Below are 24,021 nucleotides of genomic sequence, written 5' to 3' on the forward strand. Positions count from 1 at the left end.
GGTATTTAGATGTCATACACCGATCGGTCTGCACACGCAAACAAAGCCAAAACCTAGATATTTTAGGCAATATAGAAATCCTGGCCAGGACGCGTCCTGGGACAATGGCACGTATGGTCACCCTAATATAACTATAACATTACATGTGCAGTAATATCCTGCGGCTTAATATTAGCGCATATGGAATGTTCTAGTTACATTGTTTAGCCGTGTTTTAATATTTGCAATTTGACTAAAATGTGACTAGTTCTTTTTCCAAAACAAAATGCTTTTCCTCTTCAAGAAGTTTATATAATCTGTTAAATCCTGATAAATAAATGTTGCACAGTTTTGGGAAACAAAAGAATCTGTAAAATGTAAGTGCGTATGATACAAGCCCAATCGTATGCTTACAAACAGCCTTTGGTGTGAACATCAACAAACCTGCTCCTCTCTCTATCCCCCCCCCTCTCTCCTATTTATAATTTATATTCTGAGTATTCCAATATTGTATTCTGATTCAAAGCATGTTCAAATATCATTTTGGCATCCAAACGGCATTCTACTTTTGAAAATCTCCCCTATTAAAAAATAAATGTACGTTATATTGGCATAATGAAAACTGATACCTCTTAATATTTTCTGAGCAGAACAGAGTCTGGAAATCTCATAATGTTTCAGATGAAAAACAACCCGTTTTTGTCAGAGACTTAAAATGACAAATTGTATAACCCTGATTTTGAAATTTCGTGGAACACAAACCACAGAAGATAATTTCAAACCTAGAGCTGATTTGTAATAATTTTAGTATTTTCTTCAAACCAAGAATAGACATTAAATATATATCAGATTTCTAGGGTTCAGCTTTTTCAGCTTTCCCATGGTGTGCGCTAAAATCGGCTGAATTCTTTTGCCTAAATTTATGAGACTTAAAAACACAAGGCTTCAGCTCTTATGGAGCTTACAGTTCAAGTCTACATCTGCATGGCTGTGCGTCTCGAGAATGAGTAGGGAAAAATTGGCAGAGATCTGCCTCAGGACTGAGGAGGTTTAAACGTATTTACACCCTGTTGTGCCTCCAGGGAACTGTTTTCCACCAGCTAATGAGACTCTAGAGCAAGGTCCACTGTTATTTCTGGCATGTGCCTGCCGGCCCTCTCTCTCCCCCTGTCCCTCTCTCTATCCCTCCCTCTCTCTCCCTCCCTCCAGATGGCGGGCGACTCTGATAAGAAGGAGCTGGACGCCGCAGGGAAGGAGCGGGAGGCCCGTAAGCGCAGTCGCTCTCGCTCCAGGGATCGTGATCGGAAGGGATCTCCGGGCAGAGAACGCAAACGGCACCGGTCCCGTGAACGCAAGCGCTCCCGCAGCAGATCCAAATCTCCTGACCGGTGTGTAGGGTTGGATACTGTTCTTCTCATATCAGTGCTAATGCATTTGTACTCTAACGCTTGAACTTTGTTTCTCTGTATTTAGAGATCGTCGTCAAAAAGACAAAGAAAGAGACAGAGACAGGGGCCGCAAAGACAGAGAAAGAGACAGGGACAGACGGGACAAAGACCGGTCCAAGAAATCAAGGTTTGAATCATACTTGACTCCGAAATATTTTTAGGGCTGAACAATATGGACGACAGGATGACCTGGTGCCAGTGCTTTGTGACTTATGTTTATTGATCATATCAATTTTTATTTATTTATTTTTTTTTAAACATGATTTGTGATGTACACAAGTTGCAGCTGTTGCAAATTCTGAAGAAAAAAACGTTTAAAAAAAATTTTCACCTAAGGAAATATAATATTATGAGATTGATGATATAACAAAACCTCTAACACACAAAATATGATGCTGAAAAATGTAAAACGTATTGTGGTGGAGCTGGTGAAAATAGCAGCAGTAAGTAAAATCGGAACTTAGCGAATGGACCAGGAGGAAAAAATCCTTATTGTTGAGAATTGTTTATATTGAAATGCGTGGCATTGTGTATTTATAATGGGATATTTTAATAATTTTTCTTCCTTATTGTGACACATATCCGAATGAAACGGCTTCTCGAATGAGAAAAAAATGGGCACATGAATTTAAGAAAAATGAATGATGTGCAAATACATTTGTAATAAACACTGCAATATTCCATTAAAGGTGACATATCATGAAAATCTGACTTTTCCAGGTTTTAAGTGCTATAATCAGGTCCCCGGTGCATCTACCAACCAAGGAAACGTGAAAAAGATTAACCCAGTAACTTTGTTTTGGGAAGCCTTTTTCTGCAAGCGTCTGAGAAAACGAGCGCGTCTGATTTAGCTCCCCTTGGTGACGTGGCAAAGGGATCTCATTATAATATCACCTCCTCATAATCTATAAGTTTCCACCCACGGTGCCGTCATTTTGATTTCGCAAGCGACAACGGTGTACCAGTTCTAACGCCATGGCGAATGTTTGAGCAAAACATGCTAACTGTTATGTCTTTATCTGCACAGACGAGCACAGAACACTGTTTAGAGTCCCAGCCTCAGAGGATTTATTGATTTATTTACTGTATATTGCTGCTGCCACACAGATCTAAAATAAACAAGCGATTTATTTCCCAGCTGTGTACCTTCACAGACATAACCGACTGTTTTTGTTACTCGAATGTTTTTAACTTAAACTTGTGTGTGAATGAGAACTTAGTTTAGTACTCGCATGCTGTGACAGCCGCTTTCTGTGCGTGTGCTTCGGATGTGTGTGCTCAGAAAACAGTATATCAGAAGTTTAAACTCATATGGTTTAAAACGCATGATTTCAGCGCGATAAACATGATAATCAGAAACAAAACAGATGTTTTTAGCAGGTACGAGCTGTAATGGCGCAGCTCTATTCTGGAAAAGGGGGCGGGGAGAAGAAGCTCATTTGCATTTAAAGAGACAGGCCATGGTGAATTTAATACTCGGCTATAAAGTTTGCTTTTTCCTCCCAGGAGCACTTCCCCTAAATCCAAGGATTTGAAAACAAAGAGGGAGAAGGATGTGAAGAAAGAGGAAGAGGAGAAAGATGAGAAGAAGAAAGAGAAGGTGCTCTATTAGGTCATTTCAAGTTTGAATGTTGCATACTGTGTACTTTTTTGACACTGTTTCTGCACTGATTTAGGTGCAGCCTCTCTCTCTTGAAGAGCTGCTTGCTAAGAAGAAAGCAGAAGAAGAGGCAGAATCTAAGGTGAAGAGTTTATATATATATATATATATATATATATATATATAATATATTTATGCATGCAAGTGCACTCAATAGTTGTTGTTTTTTTCTAAACATATGTTCCTATCGTAGCCCAAGTTCTTGTCTAAAGGGGAGCGAGAAGCTGAGGCCATCAAACGGAGGGAGCAGCAGACAGAGGAACGCCGCAAACAAGTGGACGAGGAGAGGAAGAAACGAAGAATATTTCAGGACATCGGCAGGAAGATGCTAGGTGAGGGGCAGGACAACAGTAGCATCTGTAGAGACATGATTATACTTTTAAAATGGTTTCATTTTTGTTTTGTTTTGTTTCGTTTAGTCCGTGTCTGTTAACTTTGATGATATCTATAAGCTAGTGTGCTCATGAACGTTGACTCAATCAACTTTTAGCAGATGCATGCAATTTTCAGTTTTTCTCATCATCTTGCCTAATCTAACTTGCAGAGGATCCTCAGGAGAGAGAACGACGGGAAAGAAGGGAGCGGATGGAAAGAGAGAACAATGGGAATGATGAAGATGATGGGCGACAGAAGATTAGAGAAGAAAAAGACAAAGGAAAAGAGCTGCAGGCCATAAAGGTGAAGACTTCTACACTGTCTTCACTTACTCAGCTGGAGAAAAGACTAACCACGCTATATCATCGTCTTGGCTGAGAGTAATCATTAAAAAAAATTAATTAGTATTAAACATTTTATTCATTGTCAAAGATACACGGTATAAGGAAAAACATAGAAATATTAGATTACACAATTTTATTTATTTTATTTTACATGTATGTTTTTATATAATTCTAAGTAAAAAGCCTTAGATTGCACAGAATTTTAACAACTGGTATAGTTGGTATAGGATTTATTTTGAAACCATTTTTACTCAGAAACTGCTAGTAAATTTAACAAATAATTAAAAAGAAACCGCAAGTAACACTTTGAATTAAAAGTGATTTTTGTAAGTAGAAAGACTGAAATAGTATTTTCTTGTAAAATGTCCAGTAATCTTTATTTAAATCAATTTTTACAGTGTACGGTAACAGATGCTGAGTCACATTGTTTGGCAATTAGCAGAATGAGTCGGGTACAAAAAGCATTAAGACCTGAAGTAGTTTAAGTAAACTGTTTCTAAATATCCCTTTGGGAATAAGCAAAGCAAATCTGTCTGCAGGAAAATCTGTGAAATTAATTTGCAAATATAGTGTCTGCTATCAGAATAATCATCTTTCAAACTATTTTTTTCTGCTGTGCATTGAAGTGCATTTGGTGGTTATGTGCTTTTTGACGAATGGTGGACCATTGCTTATTTATTTTCTCTTCAGGAGCGTTATCTTGGCGGGATGAAGAAACGGCGGCGCACCCGCCATCTGAATGACAGGAAGTTTGTCTTTGAGTGGGATGCGTCTGAAGACACATCAACCGACTACAATCCAATGTAAGCATCTCATGAGATGCCACTAATAACGGCACTGCTTTGCTGTTTGCACATGAAATATATTTTGTATATTTTACTGCATTGCATTTGATCTTGACTGCCTTAGGTCACTCTTTTTACTGCAAGTGTTTAGCCAGTTTGATTTAACATATTTATATGGCATATATGATATAGGAGCTAAAGCATTACTTAACAGCACAAGAACACAGGTTTGACTCTGTTTATGTGTTTAGCTATAAAGAAAAGCATCAGGTTCAGCTGTACGGCCGAGGCTTCATCGCCGGCATCGACCTGAAGCAGCAGAAGAGAGATCAGTCCCAATTCTACGGAGACCTGATGGAGAAGAGACGGACCCTTGAAGAGAAAGAGCAAGAGGAGTAAGTCCCACACACTGCATTTCATATTGATAGATTGCATGTTCACTACCATTCAAATGTTTTGGGTCAGTAAGATATATTTTTTTTTGAAAGAATTTTATGCTTCTGTTCAGCAAGGATGCATTAAATTGGTCGAAAGTGACAGTAAACAGGGTGTCCGCGGGTCCTTAAAAAGTCTTAAATATTTTTGGTCACATTACCGCTAAAATATCTTCAGTCTGACGGACCTAATGACTGTTTACAATCATTGGACAGACCGAAGATTTTTTCTTCCCTGTAAGTTACTGCGTCATCAGAGAGAACTGCAGTAAGTTAGCAGAATACAAGGTCGTGCTGAAGCTCACTCTGTTTGTCTCGAGACTTCAGAACAAATGAGCGTGACCGCACACATAAACTCAGAAGAAACACACTGAGGTAAAATTCTAAATGTTTCGTTTATTCATAACATGATATAGTTAAGTAACACCATGACAAGTGAGCTATTTTGCTCAATATTCTCACGACGCAAAAAAACATTCAAAACACCTACAGAGTGCATGCATTGTGAAGTCTAGTGCGCGTGGGCATTTACAGTGCGCTCTTTCACCGCATGATTCAGTCTGTTAAAATACATTTAGAATGATCCCAAATTCAAGACATGGGGGCAGAAAATGTGTATATTTATACCACTTCATATAGTTAATCAATTTTACAGGAAGAGTGCATTTTTTCCCAAAAAAATTGCCATATACAAATGTGATATTGATTTTTTACAACAGTTCAATAAACTAGAAGTTTTATTAAGAGACTTACGTTTTAGACACCATATTGCCTGTTTTTGCACTATTTCGCCAACAAAAATAATTCCAAACAAAGCCACAGTGCTGTTTTGTGTCTTTGAGCAACATGACGGTGTTTCGTTCCCGAATGAATCACTCGTTTAAATGATTCGGTTCAGTCGCGTTGACTCACTTATTAACAGTGACTTGCTGCCATCTACTGGCGGTTTTAATTTCACATTTAAAGTATCTTTTCATTTTATTAAAATTTTCAAATATCAGTATTCAATGTTTTATGTTTAATATATGAAAACATTATTTATGCATTTGTAACTGCAGGTTAAATGCATTCATGTTCTGCATTAAACAGCGTGTAAACCAAATGCCACTTCAGGTGCAGCTTATGTCTGGATTGCAAAGATTAATTTTGTTTATACTGATTTCATTTGCTTGGTAACAGCCCAAATGTATTATTATTCTAATTCACTGATTAAATATTAGAATTTGACTCAAAAGATAATGCACACTTATAGAAAAATGGCTTTATAAAGGTAAAAATGCCCATAAAAGGTAAAAAACAACTTTAACTTATTGGAAAAGATTAATTTCTATCTGACCACCACACAGAATATGAAGAATATCAAAAACTTTAGGAGTCAGCTGTCCACAAATGTCCTTAAGATACCAGCGTGATAACACACTTAATCAGTTGAATGAATGACTCAATACGCACTCATTCAGTGTCTTACCACCTCTTACTGGTAGTTTAGTTGAGAAGTATGTTGAAAAGTATGCATTTTTCTGCTCAACATTTCTTATTTGTATATTCATAAATGCATTTAAAACATTTATTTCATAACATTATTTATTACAATTGTAATTATTGTTATTTGCAGTGTCAATTATTTAATCTGACTGGTAGCAGCCCTATAGTGTTTATTGAATTTATTGATAAATTATAATAATTTGACATGTAAGATGATGCATACATCTAAAAAGGTTAAAAAATAGGCCTTTGTAAAGGTAAATATGCAGATTTAAGTAAGTAAAAGCTGATAGAACACTGATGAAAATATTGCTTCAGAATAAATTGTTTACTCCACCAAAAATCTCAGTGATGCAGTTATTTTGCAGGGATATTTTGTATGTAATATTGTCTGCTGACATGAAAAGTTCACTGTATATCGTAGTAATAAATATCATTTATTACGGCAATGATATTTTGTTTTCTTTTTAATTTATACACATTAAATATTACATATATGAAATAAAATGTGTATTTCCATTACAGGTTTAGGTCTTAAATTTCATATAAGGTGGTCTTAAGGTCTTAAGTCTTAAATTTAACTTGTTCATGTCTGCAGAAACCCTGAGTAAAGTAATTTATAATCTTACAAAAGATGTCCTTTTCAAATAAATTCTGTTCTTTTGCACTTTCTATCGATCAAAGAATCCTTAAAAAACATATCACAATTCCCCAAAACTAATAAACAGCACAACTGTTTCTACATTGATAATAATAAGAAATGTTTCTTGAATGATTTCTGAAGGATCATGTGACACACTGGCTACTGTCAAAATGGCTGAAAAACTCAATTTGAATTTTGTACTTAAATATTATCAAAATTCAAATTATATTCGAATTTAAAATGCATAGGGTGAAGAAAAGCTTTTGGATTCTCTCCTGAGGCAACAAGAGGGCACATCGAGCTAAATATTACTAATGAATGACCGTTTCTTCAAAGCATAAGATAAGATGACTATCTGTGAAAAAAGTGTTTATAAACCAATTATAATTAAGTTGTTTAAACAACTATAAACAAAATGGCATCATGTATGTATGCATAGTTTAATACTAAGGACCAAAAAACAATAACAAAGAGTACTTTTTCATTTAAAAACACGAGTTGCAGTGGGATGGGGAAAAAACCCTGTCATAAAGTCTCAAGATATGTTTTTTCAAAGTTGAACTTGCATTAATTTTACATGGCTTTCTGAACATGTGGCTCTTTTGTGTGAGATGCGAGTGCAACGGTGATAGATGTCCCTCTAGAAAATGCGCGAAATATGCGTTCTGTGTGAACGGCTTGGTTTGAGTTTTGACATAAACAACATCTCCGCATTGATGTTCTCTTTTTCTGCAATATTTTTAATGAACAACGCAGCAGCGCCGCATCTAGTGGCTTCAACTGGATAGGCTAAGAAAAACATTATAATGCAATAACACTTACATTGTCATCGCATCTCGTGCGCCACTAATAAGGCTGCCTTTAATGCACACCTACAATTCAAATGCAAACGGTTTTGCATTCAAATGTGGATTTTTATTTTAAATTTGACAAATATTCAAAATTCGAAAAAGAATTTGATCGCCCTACTAGCTATGTTTGTTTACATGCACAACTTTTGTTTCAATCGGACTGAATTCTTTCCGATTGATGAATCTGAATGTAGTGTTTACATGATCGCTAAATAAAGTGATCGGGTTGATGTGCGCGTTTATGTTACAAGCTTCAATTCGGAATAGATTTTTTGACATGCGCACACTGCACGAATATGCAGTTTCCCGCTGTTTGTGCATAATAACCGCTCTCCTACACATTCTTTATTTGTTTTAAACAGCAGACTTAATATTGATCCATTTCTGGTCATAATTTGGCGACAATGAGCATATAAACCACTGTGCCATGCTGCTAATATTTATCACTCCATAAAATGCCCCTCCCTGTGCCCAGAACCAGTCGTCTGTGGATGAGAATCCAAAACAAGGACTGGTGGGACGTTGTCCTGCTTCACTTCATACACTGAGTGAAAAGAGTTTTATAATGACAGGACACTCATTTATACAACACTTTATTTAACAGGTAGGACAGCTGGTTCTGCGAGTCATACGTCATTAAGCTATTTCTGCGTCATTGCACAAGCACAGTCCTTTCAGTTTCGGTTTTCAATCTGATCCAAGTGTTCACATGCACAGATTGAGCTCAGTCGGATCGATTAAGGTGTTTACATGAAGGTTTTTCAGTCCTATTGAGTCATCAATTACTAACGGATTATTTGATTGCATGTAAACGTAGCCACTGAAGACTGAAACAGTGCCTCTTGAAATTCAGCTTTGCTGAAATATATTCACATAGAAAAGTTGTAATACTTCACAAAACAGTTTTTACTGCATTTAAAAAATAAATAAATGCAGTTTTAGTCAGCATAAGAGACTTCTTTAAAAAGAATCTTACTGCTATTAAACGTTTGGTAATGTATATTTGACCAATATGAGTTTTTCAGTGGAGGATACTGGAAAGGTAGAGTTCATTTTAATCAATTTATAAGTAAAATTGCCTAAAATAAACAAGAGCAAATTATGTTATTACCAGGACTGTAACTGACTCAAGGGAGAGCTATTGCATCTGGTAAATGGAAATAAAAGCTACTGCATATGGAAAATGGAAATTAGCCTAATCAGATTTTCAGTTTTAATGGATATGCTTTTACATTTTCTGTATTTCACAGATTGAGGCTGAAGAAGGTCCGAAAGAAGGAGGCCAAGCAGCGCTGGGACGACCGGCACTGGTCTCAGAAGAAGCTGGATGAGATGATAGACAGAGACTGGAGAATCTTCAGAGAGGATTACAGCATCACGACCAAAGGAGGAAAGATCCCCAACCCCATCCGCAACTGGAAGGAGTATTCACTGCCGCCACACATTCTGGAGGTCATCGAAAAGTGTGGATATAAGGTTAGTGTGTTTTTTTTTTGGCCTGCTTCTAAATTGACATAAGGTTTAGATTGTTCTGCAAGTGTTTAAAAATGCTTGTTGCATATGGCATTCATGTAAATGTTTTGAATACATTCAAAATGTTTTATTCTATACATTTTCGTCAGGATCCCACACCTATCCAGAGGCAGGCCATTCCTATTGGCCTACAGAACCGTGACATCATTGGTGTGGCCGAGACTGGTAGTGGTAAAACCGCCGCCTTCCTCATTCCTTTATTGGTCTGGATCACCACTCTGCCTAAGATTGACAGGTGAGAGCTCACTTTTCTCTGTCACACTCTTATATGCCAACACCTGTTCTGCAGAATCAGATCAAATGTGGGAAACTCTGCATGTGTTTATGACTGTAGGATCGAGGACTCGGATCAGGGACCGTATGCCGTCATTCTGGCCCCCACTCGTGAGCTGGCACAGCAGATAGAGGAGGAGACGATTAAATTCGGCAAACCGCTGGGGATCCGGACGGTGGCTGTGATCGGTGGAATATCCAGAGAGGATCAAGGCTTCAAACTCAGGATGGGTTGTGAGGTGAGTGCAAAAATATTTCTAAATGATTGATTATTCATAATGATAATTTTTTTTGGTGGTAGGCTTATTATAGTTAACTATAATTAAGTAAACCCATAAAAAAGTTACTTGAAATAAATCTAAAAATGGTTTTATTTTAGCTAGTTGCCAAAGCAACGTGTCATTTTCATTTAGTTGACTTGATGTACTATCTTTATTCGTAATGGATAACTTCATTATAGTTGTAGATCTGATGTGTTTTGCCTCTCATCTTAGATTGTCATAGCCACACCCGGTCGTTTGATCGACGTGTTGGAAAACCGGTACCTCGTCCTGAGCAGATGCACGTATGTGGTACTGGACGAAGCCGACAGAATGATTGACATGGGCTTTGAACCCGACGTCCAGAAGATTCTGGAGTACATTCCTGTGACCAATCAGAAGCCAGACACCGATGAAGCGGAGGACCCCGAAAAAATGATGCAGAACTTTGAGTCAGGCAAACACAAATACAGACAGGTAACGGATATCACAAGTTATTATAGTTGTAAATAGGTAATAACTATAAACTCTGATTTCAAAATATCCTGGTTTCTTTAAAATATCCTTGTATTTCACGTCTTTTCAGACGGTCATGTTTACGGCCACTATGCCTCCTGCAGTGGAGCGTTTGGCCAGAAGCTACCTCCGACGGGCTGCGGTGGTGTACATCGGCTCTGCAGGCAAACCTCACGAGAGAGTGGAGCAGAAGGTCATCCTCATGTCCGAGGGTGAAAAGAGGTCAGAGTGCATGTTAAAAGTGTAACACTTCATATTCAAGTGGAAGTTGTTGTCAGAAATGTACTTGCTTTTTCTCACAAATGTTCTTGTGTGGTAAACAGGAAGAAGCTGCTGGATGTTTTGGCAAGTGGCTTCGAGCCACCCATCATCATCTTCGTTAACCAGAAGAAGGGTTGTGACGTGCTGGCTAAGTCTTTGGAGAAGATTGGAGTGAGTGCACAGTGTTTATTAATGTCTGTGATGCTTACTAGAACTCACTTTCAGTCAGTAACTCTCAATCTTTTTTTTCCTCTGTCCTGCAGTACAATGCTTGTACTCTTCACGGTGGTAAAGGTCAGGAACAGAGAGAGTTCGCTCTGTCCAACCTAAAGGCTGGAGCTAAGGACATCCTGGTGGCCACAGATGTGGCAGGCAGGGGTATCGACATCCAGGACGTCTCCATGGTCCTCAACTACGACATGGCTAAGAACATCGAGGGTGAGTCCAACATCAACTTCGTCACTTTTAACCTTTGCTTTTTAGAACTCTAAAATGGTTATATCAGGGGACTTCCCGTTTCCCATTCCTATTTTGAGGATTAATTTTTAACGGTTTCTTTTCTCAAGACTATATCCATCGTATTGGCCGAACGGGTCGTGCTGGAAAGAGTGGTATGGCGATGACCTTCCTGACCAAAGAAGACTCCTCTGTGTTCTACGACCTGAAACAGGCCATCTTAGAAAGTCCCGTGTCCACCTGCCCGCCCGAGCTGGCCAATCACCCAGACGCCCAGCACAAGCCTGGCACCATCCTTACCAAGAAGAGAAGAGAGGAGACCATCTTTGCCTGAGCTGAACCATTTACACATGTTGTTTGTTTTCTGTTGAACGTCCTGTGCTGTTTCTTATCACCAGATTCTTTGCCAGGGGATCAGTTTTCTGGCAGATAAACCAATGACAAGTGTAGAAAGCTGTAGCAGAGAGAAGTCATCACTTGACATCCTAAGATGGACAGTTAGTCAAACATAAAATTGTAGAACCGCACACATCTTTTCTTTTTTACACATTTCATGTAATAATTATGTTTGATTTTTAAATTGTGTAAAAATACCAATTCATGAATGCATCTGTAGATACTCCATTCTAGTCAAAGGATGAGTTAAAACTGTTCATGCACTCTATGGATAAATAATAAAGTCCTTTAGACTGACTAAACTGTCGTTTGAAATTCATTAGATTTGTTATATTGATTGCAAATTGATCTGTACAAATCTTTAATGATAATCTGTCCTGCAGTCACTAAAGTTACCCTGCCAAAAAATAAGACATTTTAAAAATATGTCACTAAGCCAACATGAAACTGAAGTAAATTCTCTTTTGAATTTGTGTATTTTACGGTGTATGCTAATGGCAGCTTGATAACTTAGCTACTGAATCGACCTTAATGCCAAGGTATTTGAAGGTGAAGGGTGTAAAATTGAGATTTTGGGGACGAGTTACATATTTTGTTGAAAGATTATGATATCAGCACTTTAAAAGGCAAATAATGTGTATTAAGTTGAATATTGAATATTATTGACAGCAGTGATAAATTCTTTGGCATATATATCTAAATGAAAAAGAAAGAAAAACAGAACAAAAAAACTCACTTGTAATCAAATATGAGCAATGATTAAACAATTGAGACACGACTGGAGTGTTAAAAGTACATAAAATGTTTTGTTTTTTATTATAACTAGTGGTATTTTCTTTAAATAGAAAGCATATACAGCATCAGGCAGGATTTTGTTTTTCGTGTTGTCAGAAAGATGAAGGGGCGAGAGAGAGAAAGTGTACCTACATCAACGCCTGAGGACCAATTAAGTGTCCATTGCAATTATTGCATTACAAAGCAGACATAAAAAAAAAAAATAGTGCAATATATTTTCTCTACTTACACAGAAGAGGAAGTGTCAATGTTCTAAGGCGTTTTCTTTCCATGTTTGTATTGCATACAGAATTGAAGACAAAGGACTCAAATTATACCCATTGTAAAAATTGTGCTTCTTAATACACCAGAAAGAAGAAAAATAAAAAGAAATCAGTGTTTGTTATGGATTCTGTATTGGTCCTCTAGAAAACGATGTGATGCCATAACAGAAGGGGAAAAACTGTATCATGTACATTTACATGTACTAAGACATGCAAAAAAAACAGAACCTCATACAGTTTATCACAGTACACATGCTCTTTTACATTGTGCATTGTGGATCATATAAATAATCTCTTTTCTCAGTCTTAATATCAGCTACAACAATGCAAGTTCTTGACTTACATAAAAGTATCTGATCAATGCCATTTAAAAGAATGTTCCAAGTTAAAAAGTTGAGCTCTGTTGACACAATAGAACAATTTGGACTCGTCTCTTTCAAATCACATGTACAGTAATGGACTTACAATGGAAGTCTATGGGACAAACCATTCTGGAGGGTTTAAAAGCAGAAATGTGCAGCTTGTGGTTTTGTTAAAGTGCTTATACCAATTCTTACAAAAACTTAATGGGAATGTACTTCTGATTATGTGTTACCACTTTTCATGATCATGAGAGTCGTCGAAAGATTAGATATAACTTAATATAGACAAGGTTACTAAACAATTTTATCTAATCCGTCTAATTATTATATAAGTCTTGTGGCTTACTTGTGATCAGATTATGTCTTTGTCCGATTCTTTCATTACAGCTTGAACTTGGAACATTCCTTTATTACATCAATCCAAATATGTGCTATGGTTCAGCGTTAACATAAAACATAACATTGGAGGTATTGAAGTCCATGAGATTGAAAATGAGCTATTCAAAGAAAATGAACTTTGCGGCAGAAGCCCCTTGTCTGTGCTCAGTATAAAAGAGGGTGAATTTTCTTAGTAAATAGAATAATACTTACAACAAGAATCAATGCAGTACTAAAGTAGATCAGAAACAATCTAAAGAAACGATCAGATCACATGCAACACTTGCATAGAATTTTTTTTCAGTCATGCTCTGATTTTCTTTCTTTTTTAAAATATAGAACAATAGATTAAAGTGATACATGTTGATAGCAAATAAAGATGCAGTACACTAAAGGACTGGTCAAGAGGATTGGTCAAGGCATTTGTTAGTGGACTTTTACCCTGACTTCCACACCCCAGAACATGTACATTTCTTATGACCCTCTAAATGGCCAATGCAAAATTTTACTTCAAGATTGGTGCTGTAAACGCAGTGTCAAGAGCCGTGACACAATCTACATCAATTTGAACTTATGTTAGAAAGGCAAGAGCGGGGAATCTTCAATCTGATATGGAAAGGCTCTTTTGGTTCTGAAACATAGTCTGCATACTCATAGTATGCAAACACAAATGCTTATAACTATGTAATTGGTATTACATTCTCACAACCCTGTTGAAAAAACAAGCATATGCTGGTTAGGTATGTTTTGACACTGGGATGCTGGTTTAAGCTGGTCCTTTGCTGGTTTATGCTGGTCCTTTTGCTGGTTTATGCTGGTCCTTTTGCTGGTTTATGCTGGTCATGTACTGGCAAAGGACCAGCATAAACCAGCAAAAGGACCAGCAAAAGGACCAGTATAATCCAGCAAAGGACCAGCTTAAACCAGCATCCCAGCGTCAAAACATACCTAACCAGCATATGCTGGGGCACTACAGTGTGCATTAGCAAAAACTGCATCTTCTTCTAGGGTAAGTTTTCTTCATCACATCAACGACTGTCATGGTGGAGCAAGAGTTTGAAGAGAATTGTGGTCTGACACATTTTGAAACAATGATGTAGCTTGAAACACTTGCATTCACATACTTGTGTACAATATGTTTCAAGCCTTAGCATTCACCATGTCACGTGTAATGTAGTAGCCACTAGTAAGTGTTGTTTTCCCTGTTTGAATTTCAGTGTATTTCAGGTATACATAAACCCTCTCCAGCATTAAGCTAAGATGCTAACATACTATGTTAGTGATGTTGTCCTAATACTACGCTGGGCACATTGATGGCTCAATCTTCATATCAGACATCAATTTTATGTCGATAAGTCTTTACAATTTAATAGGAGGGAGGATGTTTCCAAAAGTGCATTCTGGGAGTGTACAGATCCAGTACAATCAATGCAACACAATCAATTGAGGGACAGTCAATTTAGCACCATCCCTCTGGAGGACAATACATTAGTGCGTAGGACTAGAGGTTGTTAAGGCATGCAACTATACATTCACTCGAGTCTCTGTGCATGTTTTGAAGGAACTGTGTAGTCTACGTGAAATCATACTTAAATACATGTCCTATGTATAAACATTGCATTAAATTGGAAATAAGGATTTCTCTTTCTGTATGGCGATTTTTGGATATGCACTGAAATCTAGAGGCCATCACAACAATTAATAATACTAAAGATGTTTTAATTGTATATTTTCTTTCAAAAGAACCAAATCAATAACTACAGCGCTACATTAGAGTGTACTGCAACTTTATGTGACTTTACATAACCGTAAAACAACTACCGTTACTTATATTTCAGTGTGTCTCATGTCAACGATCTCTGAGTGAGAGTAATCTTGACTTTGTAAACATTGCAACATTTCTTAAAAACCATACAGATCCATAAATACAAAGTAAAGTAACGTTCTAAAGAATTATATTTAGGATCTGGTGAAATTTCATTCGATATATATATATATACACACTAGCTATTCTTAGATGCGTTACTAATATTCCGTTGCAGATTTTAAATTTAAAAAAAGAAAAACAGTAGATTTTTCTACTCTAATATACTCAAAGTTTTCTAAAGTTCCTGTTCCAACCCTAATGTGCAAATAGTCCTAAATAATTGTATTTGAGACATGCAGTGGTAAAGATATACAGGTAAGTATTAAGGCCAGTTTGAATGGTCCTACAATGGATAAACCTTAGCCTAAGCTGCTATAGGTAACATCCGAGTCTAGAGTCAAGGTAATGAGAAAAGGGACAAACTTTCTAGGATTTAGTAGTAGCACAACCTGGCTGATATATGCTAATGTAATCACCAATAAGGTCATTAAACTAGCTAGCAGTCAACGTGTCGCCAAAGCAAGATGTGACGCTATGTTTTAAAGTAGGCCACGGTAACCACCCCCTTAGACGCCCAGAGCCTCGGAGAGGAAAGAGTGTGAGAAACAGAGGACGGAGGAAGATCACTCACTTGTTAGAGCCACATTCTTCTTGGTAAAGACAAATTCCTCCTGAGGCAGTTGATTTAGTGGCCTTTTGGTAATGCTAGTTTCCAGTCATGCAAGTAGGGAGATTGCCAAAACTGTTTGCCAACCTTTCAAAAATGTTCAAATCACCCAGAAACAATGATACAAAAATCTAAATGTAGCTTCTTTAGCTTTATAAATCAGATTAGTCTAGCTGATATGCATGCAAGTTCAAAAACAGACCAGGATGCCTTAAGGCGATTGGCTCTTTTTAAAGTCGGGACTTCCTGTCCTACAGACGCCATTTTGAGTGTTATGATTTCTCATCATTCATTTTTCTATTAGTGGGCTTTCTCCTTATGCTGTATCTGATAAGATCAACCAATAAATTACTTGCAAATGTGTAAAATATATGAACCTAGCCCAACTTTCTACTTGTTTAGGTCACAGAGGAACAACATGACTATCACAAAATGGACATCAAAACTGATGAGCTTCATCTACTTCTAAAAAAAAATCCAATATATGGGCACTGATCTACTATATGAAAACATAACTTCAGTTTTCAGTTTTCAGTCCTTCTCTGATTTCTCATCATTCATTTTTCTATTAGTGGGCTTTCTCCTTATGCTGTATCTGATAAGATCAACCAATAAATTACTTGCAAATGTGTAAAATATATGAACCTAGCCCAACTTTCTACTTGTTTAGGTCACAGAGGAACAACATGACTATCACAAAATGGACATCAAAACTGATGAGCTTCATCTACTTCTATAAAAAAAATCCAATATATGGGCACTGATCTACTATATGAAAACATAACTTCAGTTTTCAGTCCTTCTCATTTCCCAGAAAGATCAACTTTCAGTGACACTGACCTAATTAGGTTCTTGCTTTATGAGGCAGTACAGAAATGCAGGAAGATCAACTGCTGCTCTTCATTCTGGAGTTGGAATTCACCTCATGTGCAAACCAAGACTATAGTGCCAATAATATTTCACTATACGACAGCAGAGTGTAAACCTGAATTCCTTTCCAACATATACCGCATTTACATGGTGCTTTGCAAATGGCAATGTGTGCTACATCTGTGAACGTGACCGTGAAAATGACTGTTGCCTGAATGATGTCCAGAGAACCAATAAACAACTCATAATAAGACAAGTGCATATGGGCTCCAATCAGGCAACACCATGACTGAGGGCTTGAACCAAAAAAAGTGAGTGATATTCACATTTACAAGAGCTCTAGCAAAAAAGAAGCCATTAAAGTAAGATGCAACAAAATGCTACAATATCTGTAATCGTGACTCACATCCCATGCTATAAAAGTGCTTTTTCTTTTCCCATAATGCCTTCTGTGCTCATTAGGTTCAGGGAGAGCGTATGATACGTAAAATAATAAAGTCATTTTTGACTCACGTGGGGTTAGGGTTTCCAGAGGAAGCTCAAATATGGTTTCGATATGAACATGCATGTGATCTTAAAGGAGAAAAGCTGCCCTGTCTTTTAAAAGCAAATGTAGTGCAATGCCTCAAACAATAACGACCACATAAGCTTTGAAAACAACAGGATCTTTTCATCAACCATGGGCAGCTTCATCCACAAACACGCTCAAACACACACACACTGTGCCTTTCCAGTTCCTCACCAATTCCCATCACCCCTCACCCCAATTCACGACCCAACCCTCTCCTCCAGACAGGCGCTCAGTAGTTGTCTCTTGGCCAGGCTCTCATGCGCTGGCGGTTGTTTAGTTGGTTGTGTCCGTCCTGCGAGTCTCGCTGCTGCAAGAGTCGGTCCTGTGACTCGTGTCCGTTAGCGCTGTGGATGTCACCAGGGTGGTTATGTTTGGGCGGGTACACGTCCCGGTACGGGTGAGGGTGGTGTTGGGGTTCGTAATCATCTTCCTCCTCCTCCTCTTCCTCCTCATCCTCCGGGGGGTGCAGGGAGCTAGAGCCGCCTTGGCGGAGGGAGCGAGAGTCACTGGCCTCGTCGGAAGGCATGAGGCTGTCCTGCTCCCCCTGCTCCTCCTCCTCCACTCCCCCTCCACCCCCGGCAGGCGACAGCTGCTGGTTCTGAGACAGAAAGAGACAGATGACAACTCTGAACCATTCTGAGGTCACCCGTTTCCTCTTTCTGTTTCACTCCAAAGAAAAATGACTCATTTAGAAGATCCCATAAAGACAAAAAACACACAAATATAAAACACGTAATGTGCAGAGAGGTGGAGAGAAGTGGTGAAGTCTCACCAATGAGGAAATTTAGAGTGACTGGTTACTATGGCTTTGTTCATACTGCACACAAATCGGATTAGTTTTTTAAATAATTGTCATAATCGATGAATGTGTTTTGGATTGGGGTTGTCAGAAGTGCTTATGCTGTCCAGACTGAATGGATTTGAGCCACATGTGGCAAGAATCTAATTTTTGCTGCCTGTCTGAACAAAGCCTTTGGGTTCTAGGTCTAAGATCAAACTGCTGTGCATTATAGATTTCTACGCATTTTCCTCTGGAGCAAAAAGATTCAGGTTAGTTTCAGAAACAAGGAGGTTGCATTCAAAGGGAAGTTAGAAGGGTTGTCACATTCACAAAGCATCAGTCTGTGTGGTCAGATACAGCCTCTTTTCCAAAGTCATAAAATCAACGCATTTCTTTATAACACAGGAAAACAGGCAGCTGTATCTGCTTTGTGAACTCATCTTATGAAGGTTCTACGGTGTTAATATCAATCAGCAAGGTGCATAAACAGAGCAGTCTGAGATGACTGTGTGTGCAGCTCTCTCTCTAATACTAGCAAATTAAGTGAAAAAGTGTAGAGGGGTAAGTGCATAACACGATAGAAATCATAGAAAAAGTAGGCCTTGTCAAATGGAAAGTTTGCACTGCTCAAAAAGGAGTGAAATGGAAGTGGCTATTGCCCTGAATTTAACCAAATTCATTTCTAACCTCCAACCCATAGGAATGCTGCCTACACCTTTAGAAATTCAGCCTAAATCTTTAGAAATGTTGCCTACACCAGGGGTCTCCAACCCTGCTCCTAGAGAGCTACCATCTTGCTCATTTCAGCTCCAACCCCAATCAAACACACCTGAACCAGCTAATTAAGTTGTTCAGGGTTACTTGATAATTATAGGCAGGTGTGTTGAACAGGGCTGGTACTGAAGTCTGCTGGATGGTAGCTCTCCAGGAGCAGGGTTGGAGATCCCTGTCCTACACCTTGACATGTGCCACCTACACCCTTACAAATGGTTAGGTAACCCTAACCTCCGGAGCCGTGTGGGACACTTTTTATGATAGGTGGATGCGCTTCATTGGACTTCTTTTGGACTATTGAAAAATAACACCCATTCACTGCCATTATAAAGCTTGGAAGAGCGAGGGTGTTTGATTGGATTCGTCTGAAAGAAGAAAGTCATATACTCCTAGGATGGCTTGAGGGTGAGTAAATCATGGGGTAATTTTCATTTTTGGGTGAACTATCCCTTTAAAGACATGCTGCCTACATCTTTACAAATGCTACCTACATCTTAAAGATGTAATACCTACACTGCTAGAAAAGTCGCCTACCCCTTTAGAAACATTGCCTACACCTTAAAGGTGATGATACATGGGGCAACTTTTTGAGCAGTGTTGCTGAGTGATGTTGCTTGGGCACTTTCCCATTGAGAATGGGCAACAAATTTCTATCTGGGTACTTTAGATGGGTCGTGTGCCCTGTGTCTCACCTGGTTGCCTGTTGATGGCAACATTGCCCAGCAACATTGCCCAAAAAGTTGCCCCGTGTATCATCACCGTAAAACACACTGACTATATACTGAAAAGGACATTTGAATGTGCTTTTGGAGGAGTTTTCTTAACATTAAAAGTAATTGTAAGGCCTGTATAATTTTAAACAAAAAGCTTTTGTATTACTCCCACTGGGCTAATGCTGTTGCCACATAAAAACTATGAATGAGCTACATGCCTCACCAACAACAGCATAACAAAATCATATATTTGGATATATGATTTTTTTTTCCAGTGGGGGATACCAGATGGCCATTTCCATTTGGAGGGGTTGAAGGAATTGGAGGATGTAAAGAAGTATCAGGGTGGGGAAAGGTAGACTGACCATCCCACCTACTCACCGCAGGTTTGTAAGCGTTCATTCAATTAATTCCTGTGTTTCAGAGAACTGCAAAGATGTCAGGCATGAATGAGACACAGAACAGACAGATTGAGACTTACAACATATCAGTATTACAAGCATCTGTGGACCCAAGACAACTAAAAGACAGAGTGGAAATATGGAGTAGAGGAAAGGACAGAACAGACAAACATTTAATGACAGGACAATTATTATCCATTTTAAAATTACACATCTGTTTTGTTAAACGCAATATAGGATTGACCAATTATTACTTAACGCAGAAGAGTATAATGGAGTCGCACGTTTTAAATATACAGGGGGTTCCAAAGGTCTGAGAACTCTAGTGCCACTACCTTTATTTTGCATTTTTTAATTTACAAAGAAGTTCCACGGTGCCTGTCTATCTTACAAACTGTGTCCCATATACCAGTGAAAATCAGTTGTGACCTTTGTGATTTTCTGTGAAACTGCAACTTTCTGACTTTCGAGATCAGCTGTATAAATTAATTTGATAGGATCTTAAATAAGGTGGATACATACAAGGATTTACACATCACGAATATAAGATATGTTTCTCAAACCTGATATATTCTAGATGATTATGTTTAGCACAGTCTCTGGACTACTTTCCTGGCTGATCGATGAGGACACATACTAAGTCTGGTGGCCTCTAGTCTAACTAACTTGTTCCTTTTTAATAATGTAGTCATTGCATTTTTAAATAAAAAAAGCCAATACACTGAATATTTATCATATATTTGCTGGGTATTGTGATTTAATGTGTTAAGTTTTCTTAAAGATGTGCCATTACACTAGTTTTGCAATCCCTTTGTGTAAACTTACTTTGATTATCCTGAGTCAAAGGCACATGAAAATTAACATATAGCTCTCCTACATATCTTCATATGCGACCCTGAACCACAAAAGCAGTCTTAAGTCGCTGGGGTATATTTGTAGCAATAACCAAAAATACATTGTATGGGTCAAAATTATAGATTTTTCTTTTATGCCAAAAATCATTAGGATGTTAAGTAAAGATCATGTTCCATAAAGATATTCTGTAAATGTCCTACTGTAAATATATCAAAACTTAATTTGATTCGTAATATGCATTGCTAAGAACTTCATTTGGACAACTTTAAAGGTGATTTTCTCAGTATTTAGATTTTTTGCACCCTCAGATTCCAGATTTTCAGATATTTGTATCTCAGCCAAATATTGTCCTATCCTAACAAACCATACATCAATGGAAAGCTTATTTATTCAGCTTCCAGATGATGTATACATCTCAATTTGGTAAAATGGACACTTAATTGACACTGGTTTTGTGGTCCAGGGTCACATACTGAAACTCTTTAAATGTTTCCGCCCATTCACACAAAGCCACCTTACCTGTAGACTGGAGATTGCTGAGGGTGGGGTCATCAGATTTTGCTCCAATTGGTTGAGAGGGGTGGTGCCGGGCAGATGAGTGGCACGCCAGTAGACCTCCAGATATTCAGCGAGGTGCTCACAGGCGTCCTCCAACTGGTTCTCATCCAAAATGACATCAAACATCTCCTGATGGGGAGACAGGGTGGAGGAGAAGATGACATGCGGGGGATGGAATTAGAAGATATTATATAAAATATCTTATGATGGTGGTCAGGTGATGGGAGATGACGTTGAGCGACAGGTAGGATAATGGCTCTATGGAACAACATGCAACATGATTTTTGTCAGAATGTGGTTTGAAAAAGCAAGCATCTACAGCACTAGAACTGTAGCAAGGCCAGTCAATCAAGTGAGAATGAAGAACAAACATTTAAAATTACACCAGTTCACTAACAATGTGAGACTAGAATTTACCTTCATTTCCAAATAACACACAATAAAAAGACAATTTAGTCAAACAGCTGTGCCCTAAATGAAATGCCCTTAAAACCTGCAGTTCTCATACTTGCAATCCTTGCTAAACTAATCAGGTCTATATATATATATATATATATATATATATATATATGTGTGTCTATTTATATAGAGGACAACAGCTAAATTATGTTATAGATTTTTAAGATTTCATCAAAACAATTAAATACTGTTGTCATTTATGCACCCTTGTGTAGCTTCAGTTTCCATGCAATTGCAATGAATGGGTACTTTCAGGCTTCAAAAAGGAAGCAAAAGCACCATAAAAGTCAACAAGTGTCCTGAAACAATGCAATAGCTTTGCATGAGAAATAAAGGTTATGAAAATAGTAACATCCACCCTAGCTCTTATTTGTGAGGCTACATGAAAGAACATTCAGAAATGAACCAATTCATTACAAACACCCCTGAAAAAGACTCAAGAATCAGACATTGCTTATACTTTTATGGTGCTTTTGTGTCCTTAAAACTTAAAAAAGCTCCAGTCCCCATTTCTTGTAATTGCACGGAAAAGAGCAATTGTTATGGTTTCTCAAAATATCTTTTGTGTTCCAGAGAACAAAATGAGGATTTGGACCAAAATTAGGGGGAGTCAATAACTTTTTGGAAAAAAATGTTATGCTACCTTTTTCGGTATATAATGTAATACTTAGGCTGAAGTTTTTAGGGCTGCCAATCTCCTTCTTTTGTAGGGGAAGGAAATATTGTAAAACTCCAAAAATCTTATCTATGAAAAATGGATCCTGACAACATTACCATACTAACACTAATTTTGAATCTACAGTGTTGTAAAACACCTCTCTAAATGATGCATGTGTGTTTGTGTGTTAAACTTCAAGAACTTACAGGAGGACATTGAGTCAGTTTATCTGCTGCCATCATCTGAACATTGAGGTGTTTGCTCTGTGATTTACCCCTCGACTTTATCAATCTCTGTAGGACCTGCCAATAACAAAGAGAAATCAAAGAAACTGGGTTAGTTTCGACAATGAAGTATCTATTTTGCTGTCGACAGAGCGGAAGATATTCTTTTAATATATTTTCAGCATATTCCTTTACATGTGATCATCAGACTTACCTTTGGAGAGGTGACTTTGACGTACACAATAATAGGAGCTAATGAGGTTTTAGCTAGTTGTGCTGGATGGTTAATGGTGTCCGCATCTAGAACCACCAGCTGAAGGGTTTTGGCCAGCTCAAATATTCTCTCGATCTCACTCTGTACCTCCGCTGAGTGGGCAAACAGACAAATAGCGCCCATAAAACATTAAGCCCAAGAACAAAAAAGGGAGAAAATGCTCAAAAGCTCTAATGTACCGACAGAGCTCAACGATACAGATTTTGTCTGCTAGTTTGAATTTTTTTTAACTTAATCTGCCAGATGCCTTTTTCATTCTTACAGTTTTTTACAGAATTTGCGACAACAGTGATCGGTACATCGCATAAAACCAATTGTTTGAGTAAGCAATATCAACACATGGGGACATGACGTTCTGGCCTTGAGCCATCTTTATTGGTGAGCACTGAAGGGCGTATTATAGCACATCTTTAGTTTGTGATGTTCTCACCCAAACTGGTTCGTGTGTTAGACCTCTCCATGATGGGTCTCTTGTTGAGAACCGATCTCTTAGCCAAAGAAAGGTCAGCGGTCACTCTGGTTATAGAAATCCTGTCCGCATAACAATACATTAGTGCACTTAATGATGTGAAAGAAAGATATCCCTCGCTCAAAACTATTGTATGGCTTTCAAATAAATGAAATACAATCACATGAGCTGTATAGACAATTTTTATGATCTTGACAAATACTGTCACCATAAAGACGTAAGAATGAGTAAAAGTTGACAAAATATTTGTATACGTCGTATACAGACCAAAAATGTGCCAAGATGTCTTTTAAAACTCACCGTCCATCAAAGCGATGTTTGAGAAAGTCAAACAGGGCTTTCTGCATCATATCTGTCACCTGTTGACAGTCACAACACGTAAG

General features: G+C 37.9%; 2 protein-coding genes across 2 annotated transcripts in view; one reads left to right on the forward strand and one right to left on the reverse strand.

The window, feature by feature from the left end:
- Positions 1–11,702, forward strand: part of LOC107594085 (DEAD (Asp-Glu-Ala-Asp) box polypeptide 23) — a 20,460-nt gene extending 8,758 nt beyond the window's left edge. Inside the window, exons 2-17 of the mRNA XM_016284041.1 lie at positions 1,189–1,367; positions 1,453–1,554; positions 2,934–3,027; positions 3,104–3,169; positions 3,281–3,419; positions 3,632–3,765; positions 4,497–4,609; positions 4,843–4,986; positions 9,255–9,480; positions 9,627–9,772; positions 9,872–10,049; positions 10,305–10,547; positions 10,657–10,808; positions 10,910–11,018; positions 11,111–11,285; positions 11,414–11,702. Of these exons, the coding sequence (XP_016139527.1) occupies positions 1,189–1,367; positions 1,453–1,554; positions 2,934–3,027; positions 3,104–3,169; positions 3,281–3,419; positions 3,632–3,765; positions 4,497–4,609; positions 4,843–4,986; positions 9,255–9,480; positions 9,627–9,772; positions 9,872–10,049; positions 10,305–10,547; positions 10,657–10,808; positions 10,910–11,018; positions 11,111–11,285; positions 11,414–11,637 (2,424 nt within the window). The 3' untranslated portion in view covers positions 11,638–11,702. The remainder of the gene's footprint in view (positions 1–1,188; positions 1,368–1,452; positions 1,555–2,933; positions 3,028–3,103; positions 3,170–3,280; positions 3,420–3,631; positions 3,766–4,496; positions 4,610–4,842; positions 4,987–9,254; positions 9,481–9,626; positions 9,773–9,871; positions 10,050–10,304; positions 10,548–10,656; positions 10,809–10,909; positions 11,019–11,110; positions 11,286–11,413) is intronic.
- A 4,894-nt stretch (positions 11,703–16,596) lies between these two features.
- The window catches only part of LOC107594466 (voltage-dependent L-type calcium channel subunit beta-3-like), a 40,238-nt gene continuing 32,813 nt past the window's right edge, over positions 16,597–24,021 (reverse strand). The window contains exons 8-13 of the mRNA XM_016284525.1: positions 23,939–23,997; positions 23,600–23,700; positions 23,110–23,261; positions 22,878–22,973; positions 21,516–21,683; positions 16,597–18,070 (exon numbers count right to left, since the gene is read on the reverse strand). Of these exons, the coding sequence (XP_016140011.1) occupies positions 17,702–18,070; positions 21,516–21,683; positions 22,878–22,973; positions 23,110–23,261; positions 23,600–23,700; positions 23,939–23,997 (945 nt within the window). The 3' untranslated portion in view covers positions 16,597–17,701. The remainder of the gene's footprint in view (positions 18,071–21,515; positions 21,684–22,877; positions 22,974–23,109; positions 23,262–23,599; positions 23,701–23,938; positions 23,998–24,021) is intronic.

The sequence above is a fragment of the Sinocyclocheilus grahami genome, unplaced genomic scaffold (genome assembly GCF_001515645.1).
Source record: "Sinocyclocheilus grahami isolate Dianchi unplaced genomic scaffold, SAMN03320097.WGS_v1.1 scaffold10.1, whole genome shotgun sequence".
In the NCBI taxonomy this organism is placed as follows: domain Eukaryota; kingdom Metazoa; phylum Chordata; class Actinopteri; order Cypriniformes; family Cyprinidae; genus Sinocyclocheilus; species Sinocyclocheilus grahami.